This window comes from Orbicella faveolata, unplaced genomic scaffold (genome assembly GCF_042242905.1).
Source record: "Orbicella faveolata isolate gen_17 unplaced genomic scaffold, um_ofav_v1 contig_34, whole genome shotgun sequence".
In the NCBI taxonomy this organism is placed as follows: Eukaryota; Metazoa; Cnidaria; class Anthozoa; order Scleractinia; family Merulinidae; genus Orbicella; species Orbicella faveolata.
This window is the reverse complement of record NW_028301563.1, coordinates 28,438,608-28,449,550: the sequence shown is the minus strand read 5'-3', so window position 1 is coordinate 28,449,550 and position 10,943 is coordinate 28,438,608. Positions and strand designations below refer to the sequence as shown.

Below are 10,943 nucleotides of genomic sequence, written 5' to 3'. Positions count from 1 at the left end.
GAAGGAGTCTGTAACGCGAATGATCACTAATGTATTTTTATACTTGTCAAGAGCCATGCAAATGTTATGGAAATCGACTACATCAAATTCTTTAGAATCCAAAACTTCATTTGACTCATAATCAAACATTTTGCGGTTTTAAATGCCGGTTTAGAGCAAAGCTCCTGCGCGCCGAACACGCGCGGGCGGAGCCCCATACTCTATAATAATGTTTGAACTGTTCGAACGACAAAAGAGTAAGCATAGTAATGTGTTCTTTCACGTTGAAATCCCTGAAAAAGATTGCGCCGGTTATCCCTGGAAAGAATCCCTGGGGATGAGTACTTGCTATGATCGCAGGCTCGCGAGGTTGTCGCGATTGTCGTATTAGGCTACACAAAACGTCGCATACATGGCAAATGTTTCCAGCGCGAATGATTCGAACAAACGTAAGGCAGTTGTCTAGTAAGGTAAGGCAGTTAATGCAGGGTTTATGTTGCTTTTTAAGAAATGTAAGATCGTTTAGTTTGCTCAATTAGTAAGAAGTCACACCATGTACAGTTGTAGCGCTGTTCTGTCCTCTTGTACCGAACAACAGGCTCCAGCCAACAAATTCAACAATCAAAGAAAATGCGGAAGGTACATGAGGACACATCTAATTTTCTCTTTCTCTACAATGACCGTTTTCAATTAATTCGCTGCTGGTAAGATTGCAATGTGGAATGCAGACATATGCAAGATCAACTAAGCCCTTCCCCCCTCCCCCTCACATCTATGCCAATCTTCCCGCCCCTACACACAAATAAATTTGTACATTCATCAGAAAACATCTTGATAGTGCAGTAAGCTACCATTGGCTTAATGGAAATTTATGATCTCAATAGTGAGTGAGTTTTAAAACTTAGATCTCGTACATGCTTGAAATAATTTATATCATAGACCAATTTCTAATACCTGGTGGAGAATTCTGAGCAGTTACAGCCTTAACTGATACGAACTCGACCGCAACTTAAACCAAAGCAAGGAAAGAGAAGCCACTTCTCACTTCTCTGGTGTTTTTGAAAATTTACATGTAAGCACTAAAATTAATTAATGTACACACAATTTAGCAAGACATAAAGAGTATGTTCTTTATAAAATGTTCAAGAAATGAATTATATATGTTCAAGCTCACACCCCTCAGGGGTTCATCCGGGATTTTGCAACGGAGGTGGGGGGGTGGGGGGGGGGGTGGTGCAGAATGGTCAGGGTAAAACGCAGACTACAGACTGCTGACGGCAGACTGCAGACTACTGTGGACAGCAGTCTGCAGACTACAAAGCGCAGACTGTGGATCAGGAGTAAAATACAGACTAACGGTAAAATGTAGACTCGCGCAGACCATGAGTAAAATGAAGACTGCGAACTGTAGACTTTTTAACTGAATCATGTTACTATTTCCATCATTGAGAGCTAACTGTAAAAAGGCTAAATGGAGCATTATTCAGGCTAACCTAAGTGATGTTCAGGCTAACAAGAGTGGTATTTAGTCTAACCAGAGTGATTTTCAAGCAAACTTGAGCGCAGACTTTTCACTATGATTAGCCTGAATAACCTGTTTTAGAGTCAATACTTGATACTGGAAATAACACGATATATTTTTTTCTTCTAAGTCTGCATTCTGCCCTCTGCATTTTGCTCCTGGTCGATCTGCAGTCTGCATTTTATCCCCGGTTTGCAGTATGCAGTCTACAGTCTACAGTCTGCATTCTGCGTTTTACACTGACCGGGTTGCAGAATCAATGAGGCATGTGCTCAAAATGTTGCAATTTGGAAATTGGAACCTAACTGAAAAATACTAATAATGTCCTTAGTATAAATTATGTATAGTAGGTTACCTGACCAGATTGTTGGCCTTTTTTCAACCATAATATTTACGGTCTTTTTTCAATCTTACTCTCCCCTTCCCCTAAATCAGTCCCTGATGTGAGCATGAGAAGAGCTCGGTAAGGCATGCACATGATGTCTTAGGCCATCAGTGTTATGTTGATCTAATGTACACTGGAAATGGCCAGTTGTAGAGTGGTAGTGTATGCAACTTCATGAAAAGTCTAAATTATGTTTCATGCTTCATTTTAAGCCTATCAGTCAGCTGGTAAAGAAAGTCAAAATTGTAGAAGTAGGCCCTAGAGATGGACTGCAAAATGAAAAGGTATGTCAAGCAGTTTGGAATGTTAATTTAGAAGATTTCAAATTTTTTGTGAAAAAGAAGAATTAATGCTAAAAGGCATTTTACACTAGGTAACAGTTTTCACGTAACGAAAACCCTGCCATATGATGTAATATCAGGTGGAGTATTTTGAATCTTCATCCTTGGTTTTTGAACTTACAATGTAAGTACAGTCATTTCTCTCATAAGCGACTACCCTTGGTGCAAGGCAAAGTGGTTGATTACAGGAGGTGACTGCTTACATTAGACAAATAGAAACTAAGTTGTTTGAATGAATGATTTTTTTTTTTTCACATGCAACAGTTTTCAGGAAAAGTAGAATAGAGTGTACTTGTCAATGTGTTTCTTGTTAGTTAAAATCACCTGATCAAAATCTAAGCCAAACAAAACCCAGGAAAACAGAGTCAAACATGGGTCTCATAAATGTGAAATCTAGACTGTATTATCATTACTCAAAAAAACCTTTGTCACCTCTGATTAAAGATTTCCTAACAATCATATGTGATCATCTTGGGTGGTCGCTTACCAGAAACAGAAAACAAAAGAATACGTCAAACTTCTGGCCTAAAAACTGGTCGTGGTCGCTTAAGGAATTTGAGTAGTGGCTGCGTACGAGAGAGCTCTTGGAACAGTATTTGACTGAGAACCAAAACAGTTATTTACCAAGTGGTCACTTACGGGAGGTGGTTGCTTATGAGATGCGGTCACTATGAGAGAGTTGACTGTATTTAAATTCAACTGTAATGCCATTGATTTTGATTGATAGTTAGATTCAGTACGTAGACTAAGGGTGTTTTGGTTTGTGTTTATTGCATTTATTTACACAATCATGGAAAATGTCTAGAAAATATTCTGGCATGACAATAGCAAGGCCAAGTCTGCCAGGCTCAGCAAAGATTGATTTGGCAGATCAAATATTCCAGTCCTTTCAGGTATGAAGGGAAAGACAAGTGACTGTGGTTATAATTGTTCATAACTGCATGATTCTTTTTTGTTTGTAGGCAGTTGTAGCAACTGAGACTAAGATCAAGTTGATTGATATGCTATCAGAGACTGGCCTTTCATCGATTGAAGCAACCAGTTTTGTATCTCCCAAATGGGTTCCACAGGTATTCAAGAATGATTATTAATAGTGATCGAGATGCAGCCATAATAGTGGTAATATTTATGTGTACACCCCTCACCCCTCTCTTGCAACTTCTTATCACCCTCTGCCACGTCTCATTTCTCACTTTTCACCCCTCACCCATCACTGATTATCTCTCACCCATAACTTCTCAGCCCTTAGCCCTAAGGTCCCCACAACACCCAACAACCCTTACCCCTCATCTCTCACCCTCACCCGTTATCTCTCACCCCTCACCCCTCACCCCTTATCTCTCACCCGTCACCCCTCATCTCTCATCACTCACCCCTCATCTCTCATCCCTCACCCCTTACTGAGCATCTCTCAACCCTCAACCCTTACCAACCATTACTCACCCCTCACCCCTCACCTCTCACCCCTCACCCCTCACCTCTCACCCCTCACCCCTCACCGAGCATCCTCTCACCCCTCATCTCTCACTGAGAATCTCTCACCCCTCACCCCTCACCCCTCACCCCTCACCCCTCACCCCTCACCCCTCACCCCTCACCCTGATTCAAATAAAATTGTTAGGTGTAAACTTTAAGAAGTTTCTTTGTTTACCTCGATATATGTGCTGTGTTATAGATGGCAGACCATGAGCAAGTCATAAGAGGAATAAACAAGATCTCGGGCATTTCCTACCCAGTGCTCACTCCAAACCTCAAAGGTTTTCAAGCAGCGGTCAGTTGCTACATGAATACTATAGCTTGGTTTAAATAATGCAGTAAAGAACTGAAGGTCAACCACCTTTTTCCATGGTCTACATTCCTATAGACCTTAAAATTGAAGTGAGAATGTTCAAAACTCAAATAGAGCCAGTGTTTTGAATGTTCTTTTTTTTTCTCATAATAGGCCACAGAAATGTTTTAAATTGTACTGAGTGTTTATTTAAATTTTAAGTGACATATAGAAACTTTCTGATTGTGTTGGCAAATGACATCACAAAGATCTTCTGTAAATTTTGAAAGTTCCATTATCTTCTCAGTTGTAAAACTGCAACAACTCTGGTTTCAGTGCCATTCCTTTACAGCATCAGACAATTTACATGACCAGATGGAAGTCTATTACCAGATTTCGTCACTCTTCATTTTTGTAGATAAGTACACTGTACAGTAGTTGGTGATACTTTGTCTTTTTAGCTGGACTGTGGTGTGAAGGAAGTAGCCATCTTTGGTGCCGCTTCAGAGTCCTTCAGTAGGTGAGAAAATGTGGTCAAGGAGTTTTCATTGTGCTGTTCCATGACGTATCAATAATCCTCAGAGAGGATTCCTTGGTTTAAGCCCCACCACCCTGCCAGAAAATTTCACTTAAAACTTTCATCTAAAAATTTTGGCTTGTGGTTCTTGTTTTGTAAATTTTTCAACTTGTGTTGGCAGATGCCTGTTGTGTTTTGTGACCATACAATACATGTGTACATTGTAAGAGTGTGTCCTTTTTTTTTTCTTGATACATCAGTTGAAGGTCTTTATTTATAAGATAAATGCCAATGTATACACAAACAATAGCCTCCATTTGGCGTGAAAATATGCTCGGATATTTGTCCATGGACATTATCTGTTCTGAGAAGCAAACAAATTTCCAAGAGCGAGGCTTGAGGAACAGATAATGTCCAAGGACAAATATCCGAGCATATTTTCAAAGTCAAATGGAGACTGTTGTGTTTATTATCCTTCTAATATTTTTCACAACACATGCAGTTTTGAAAATAGGGGAATATTTTCAGATATTCCCCAGTTTCAGGGGGGGGGGGGATATTCAGTCACGTGACACGTTTAGACCAAGCGCACGCAAGCAAAAATATTTGATGGATTATAAATTGAAATATTTTAATTTGTGACTGTTTTTTGAATGAGTTTAATAACACATGCTAATGTTACTTTTACATGTAGTACCTTTAATTTATGCTTAGAAAGAACATTAACTGCTCCATATCAGAAAGCCTACGAAGGTTTGAAGCTGTCTGCGAGGCCGCAAGGAAAAGCAATATTCCTGTCAGAGGGTGAGGTTTTCAATGTAATTTAATGATTGTTCTTATATGTGTACAGCGAATGTTTTATAACAATATTGTTTGTTAAATGTTTACCTCTGAATTAAAATGAATTAGAATGCCATTTGAAGTGAGACATCTTATGTTCTCGTTTCATGTCATATTTTTAGTTTGAACTGTCATTCATCTCCTGCCCTCAGCATTGTAGCCAGTTATGCTGGTAGCAGGAGATCACTGGCATTCCAGGCTTGTCATATTTTGTGGTTTGATGTTATACTGCTCAGTGTTTTCACTGGGAGACAGTTGTTTTGCTGGTACTTGGAAATTTTATCAGCTCTGAAATCTGCAAGTGATACCGTGTAATAATGTAATACCCTGTTCACACCAACAATTTGTTAATTAAAACATGTTTAAAAGTGGGTTAACTAAACAAGGTTAAAAATTAGTTGCTCATACCATGCACACCCCACAACTTAACATGGTAAAACCCCCTGTTTGATGAAAATGTTTTAGCAATAATTTAACATGGTTTGAAATTTGTCCTCTCAAAATGACTGCAAGGCACAATTGACAAATTGGAAAAACCTAAACTTGATTTAGTTGATCTAGTTTAGTTGGTGTAAATGAGGCGTTAGTTGTCTTAGTTTGGGTTTGGCAAAATATTTGTGAAAAAATTTCTGAGATTACCTACTGAGTTTTCCATTAGTTCATAATCCTTGTGGTTTGTTTTATTTGTAGATATGTTTCCTGTGTTGTTGGTTGTCCATATGAGGGATTTATTGCTCCCAAGGCTGTAGCAATGGTAAGATTTAAAATTGTAAAAAGCATCTAGTCATATTTACTTAAATTGATTTCACACTCAGATATGTCGACAATCATTTAGATACACATACAGTCACCTTCCCTGAGTATCTCTGATCCAAAATGTGTCTTGTTTACAATAGCCGCAGAAGGAATTATTGATCAACCCTATTGTTTTCGTTTATCTAGCCAGTTTTTTCAGTAACTCGAGTTGTAATACTTCAAGGCAAGTAAAGCAGTGTTACTCTCACTTTGTGGGATTCATAACCACTGCAACTTACATAGTTAACTTACCTGTCAGCATTTGATCACGCAGAGTCAAGAATTTGCTCATACCCATTTATACACTTGGGTGGAGAGAGACACTGCCAGAGTAACATATCTTGCACCCCCCACCCCCACCCCCCCCCCCCCGCCAAATAAAAATGCCATTATGCCAATACACCTTCCGTACTACCAAATTTTGTGTTACTGCGCCAATCACAACGGTGAATTGTTTAAGTTTCTCGTTTGAAGCGAACGCTGTTTCACAGTGGGCTTATACAGGATTTTAGAGAAGGGGTTTCCAGATACGGACCGTCGAAGGCATTCCCCTTGAGGGGTTCCGTGGGCATGCTCTCTCGGAAAAATTTTAAGATTCAGGTCCTCGGACATTGCATTTCCGTCATTCTGAGGCCGTCACCATGTTATAATGTTTAATTTTTTTCTTAATTCGGGGTTCGACTGGATTATTGCAAGATTCGTTTGTAAAATATAAATGAAAAATCGTTTTGTAATCGACGTTGTCCTCGGCGTCACCGTCGCAGTTGACTCCAAAAGTTGCTTTCAATCATGTGCTTGCGTATCTGTTAATCACCTTCCTGTGGTTATGATCCCAGTTGCTGCAGTCTCCTTACTACATCCCCGTGTCGTCCTTAAAGACAACTGCAACTTTAGCAAGAACACAGACTGTTCACAGCCCTCCGTTTTCTCTTATTTTTATTGAATCGGTGAACGCGCGGAGAGTGTCTCAAAGAGTTGCAAGAGAACTGGACGCCAGGGTAAAACAGGAGACTTGACGTGAGACTTCTTTATTCTTCGTTTGGCTCGTCTCGCCTCCGCCATCTCCTCGAACTTCGCGCTGGCTCTCGCTTCGCTCGTGTTTTCTTTTGCGTGCGTTAAAAAATAGAGAGGCTGTGAACTGTGTAGTAACTGAATCATTTCTTTCCTGTGCAGGTAACAAAGAGCTTGTTTGACATGGGATGTTATGAAGTGTCTCTTGGTGACACCATTGGTGTTGGAGCACCAGGTTAGATGTCTTCAGTTAGGAAGTCTCTCTTTATGTGCTGAATTCATGTCCCAATCGAGAGAGATCTGAAATTTTACTAAAAGAAAAAAAAAATGATACACTGATGGCTCTATACTGTTACAACCATCGTATCATGCAACCATCAGAGGGGACTTAGAGTAGAGCTATGTCGTCAGTAGAACATGAAGAACATTATGTTTGTGGCGACATTAGAATTAGAAATGTACTCATGGGTATTGGAGGTTTCCTCTCCGGTGCGTGTGCTAAGATCGGCCGAAGGCTGAACAGTGTCTGGAACCGCCGGGAGAACTCCCATGTGAAAAGGTCGGAATGCTTTTCGTCCTGCTTCTAGGAGTGTAAATCACTGATTTTACTCTCATTTAGGGTGTTCAAAACGAAACGCCGCTATTTCTATCGATCAAGGTATTTTCTTAAGGGTTGCTCGAAAAAATGACAAATGAAGAAACACTTTTATTTCTAGGTAACAAACGTTTAGATTACTTCATGGAAAGTGCGCGCGTACGGTATTTACGCACGAGTTTTCCGATGCAAAAACAGCGAGTGCGTAAATACCGTACAAAGCACTTCCCATGCTGTAATTTGTTTATTTTATACTTAATGAGATTTTCACCCTCAACCAGATTTGCTCCCTTCATTCGGCAGAACAAATGTGAAGTTATTTTTTTATTCCGTCTGAGTGCAAGCACTTTGTCGCTTCTTCAAAAACCTAGTGTAAATATTTTTCTTACAGAATATTTACCTGGTCGTCAGTCAACGCTTGAGCTGCGCTTGATTTGTTTCCCTTACCTTGCTTTTTTTAATAGTCGTTTGCTTCGAGTTTCCCGACATTTCCTTGCTTGGTAAAACTCTTTGTCGTCGATAATGCTTACGGCATATTTGCCTTCTTTAAAAATTTTCTTGCCTCTTCCTTCTGTTTGAGGAATTCCTTAAGCGAGTTAACCTTAACGTCTCGTCGGGTTTTTGCTGGAGTCTTTTTGCTCTGCTGTTCCTGGATGTACTTTTTAATGGGTTTATCTAAAGCGATAAACCTGTTCGAACTTTCCGCCACTGTCTGGGGTTTGTAGCTAATTTGCGAGAAAACTGGAGTCAACTTGTGGAAACTCTACAAACTTCTGTGAATGAAGATTGAAGAGGCATCAACAACAACGCGAAAGCGTTTCGAACTGACTAATTTATTTTGACAGCTGATTTCTGATTGGACGAAACGCTTTTCCCACGTGTGAGAAAGTCGTTTCGCGATTGTGATTGGATGAACAAATTTCCGTACGAGTTTCGATTCTATGCGAAAATCTCAGTAAGTATGAAATAAAGTCAAGTGGTATCGTTTAGAGGTCAAATACTACGATTATCAGTTGAGTAAGGCACGAGGGAAGTTTGGTTACGAAGTTTTGGCCTCAAAATTATGGTGTTGTCACGGGCAAGCTACCTCGTTTCCGTTGGTAACAATATCAACAGCCGTTGGTCGCCTGTCACGTCGCCTACAATTTCGCGCGCTTTGCTGCCAATTGACGTCAAAGGCCGACAAGCTGCCGACGGATACGGAGCCAGTTGCTTGTGACAACAACGCGATTTTTACGTTAAAACTTGGCGACCAAACTTTCGTCCCGCCTTACTCAACTGATAATCGTAGTAAAGCTCGAGAGACACCCAGATTGGTTTCCTCTTGGGGTTTAATTTAAATTTCCCGACGAGCACCCGCGACCTTTTCACATGGGAAATCCCCCGCCCCCGGGGCCGTAACCGCAAACTATAGAAGAAAATCGTCATGCTCTCAGGGTTCTAACAGTTTTCTTCGAACTTTGAATGTTTACTAGGAACAACTCAAGCCATGTTGGAAGGTGTCTTAGACACTGTACCAGTCGACAAGCTGGCCATTCACTGCCATGACACGTATGGCCAAGCCTTGGCTAATATTCTCACAGCCTTGCAAGTAAGCAAAAACTAAATGTATGAATGTGTTAGAGCAGTTTTCAATTGAGTATCGTGAAAACTAAAAGCAAAGTAATCACTTTGGCCAATCACAAAGTACTAATCAATGAACCAATCAAAACTCTAAATAAATACACGTAACTGACGCGAAGCGCGGGAAAACGTTTCCGCGCGGGTCACGATTGAGTTTGGTTTTGCCTCTTACTGGATGACAAAGTGGCGCGAGTTTTCTAAGCCAATCGCATAGCATAGTTGAGAAGTTTTCAATTGAGCGTCGTGAAACCAATACCAAAGCAATCTAGAAAGACTTCCTTCTCTCAAGTGAGAAATTCTCTAACAGCATACAATGTGTTGAGCTGAAAGTCCAGGACGACTCGACCGTAATGAGTGTCAGTTGTCTATTCTATTCACAGCTGGGTGTCCGGACGGTAGACGCGTCAGTCAGTGGTCTGGGTGGCTGTCCGTACGCGCGCGGTGCATCTGGGAATGTTGCCACTGAAGACGTTGTGTATATGCTACATGGAATGGGCCTTGAAACGGTAAGTCTTCATTTGAAGGTCTTTTGAAGTTTAAAGTGCCAGAAACATGCATTGCGATGACAAGATACCAGCGGCGTAGGTGACTGTAAAAACTATTATCGTACAAAAATTTCGGGTTTTGTTCAAATCGTTTTTTGTCTTGTCAGGTGTTGTTTGGGTGATGTGTAGAGTTAGAAAGAATTGATGAACAGGCCAATTTCGAGATGATAAAATTCCAACTTGATGCCGAGGCTTATGGGAATAAAACAAAGAAGAAATGAAATCGAGGTTTGGGGTGGAAAATAGCTTCCTTTAATTTATTCCCCGAAACCTCGGCGCCAAGTTAGAATTGCAATATATCGAAACTCGTCTATTTGAAAGAGGTAGGCTAAATATTTTAAGTCGCGCAAATGGCGTAATGATCCCAGACAGACACTTAGGTCTGTCTTTTTCTTTACCAAATTTTATTATTTATTACTTAATTTGCTTTTTAAATTATTATTTAGGAAGTAAACTTGGACAAACTTATGGATGCGGGAGACTTCATCTGCCGAGCACTGGAACGAGAGACTTCCTCGAAAGTTGCTCAAGCGAGGAGAAAAACTCAAGACACAAAAAGCTGATAAACGTTAAAAGACAGTGATGATCTGTGCATTCTAATCTTGAAATGTTAATTCTCCTTACTGACTCGGAAACATTTCTTTTAATTGTGGTACGGAGAATTTGTGGGAGCAGTACAGCGTTTCCGTACTCATATTTTCGAGACCAATTTTAGTGCGGAAAAAGTCATCTGAACTGGTAGGAATTAACTGAACCGGTGGGAATGAACCAATATTGACAATATATTTATTGAATTCCGCGTCTAAGAGCGGATGTCAGGAGGAAAAAAAATCACAGTTGGCTGGCCATTTGGAAAAAAAAGAAATTTCAGAATGTAAACCTCCATTATAGAAGATTTTAAAGAAGTTAAATACAACACTTATATATAAACATACGGGCATTACTCATCTTAGGGTCAGGGAGTAACAGGCTTAACGTTATATAAGTTCACTGATGTATCTCTTTGCCAAGGCGTGATTCTA

The 10,943-nt window shown here is 40.2% G+C and overlaps 1 protein-coding gene across 4 annotated transcripts; it reads left to right on the top strand.

Moving 5' to 3' along the window:
• Positions 1–329: 329 nt before the first annotated feature.
• LOC149105631 (hydroxymethylglutaryl-CoA lyase, mitochondrial-like) lies at positions 330–10,853 on the top strand. 4 transcript variants are annotated; one of them, XM_089270534.1, is made up of 11 exons: positions 330–449; positions 2,099–2,170; positions 3,190–3,297; positions 3,903–3,998; positions 4,457–4,515; positions 5,227–5,316; positions 6,043–6,106; positions 7,321–7,393; positions 9,229–9,344; positions 9,757–9,882; positions 10,368–10,853. In XM_089270534.1, exons 1-11 carry the CDS (start codon positions 330–332, stop codon positions 10,482–10,484), a joined length of 1,041 nt encoding a protein of 346 aa, XP_089126660.1. In that variant the 3' UTR covers positions 10,485–10,853. The 4 variants fall into 4 exon arrangements, with proteins under 4 accessions (XP_089126660.1, XP_089126662.1, XP_089126661.1 ...); XM_089270535.1 differs by lacking the exon at positions 330–449 and adding an exon at positions 595–618; XM_089270537.1 differs by lacking the exon at positions 330–449 and adding an exon at positions 1,282–1,765.
• Positions 10,854–10,943: the final 90 nt, after the last annotated feature.

Excerpts from the sequence above, each read along its gene's own strand:
- LOC149105631 (XM_089270534.1), top strand. The coding sequence starts at position 330 with ATGATCGCAGGCTCGCGAGGTTGTCGCGATTGTCGTATTAGGCTACAC. Across the intron at positions 450-2,098 it reads TAAGGCAGTTGTCTAGTAAG|CCTATCAGTCAGCTGGTAAA; the intron begins GTAAGGCAGTTA and ends CTTCATTTTAAG. Across the intron at positions 6,107-7,320 it reads CTCCCAAGGCTGTAGCAATG|GTAACAAAGAGCTTGTTTGA; the intron begins GTAAGATTTAAA and ends TTTCCTGTGCAG.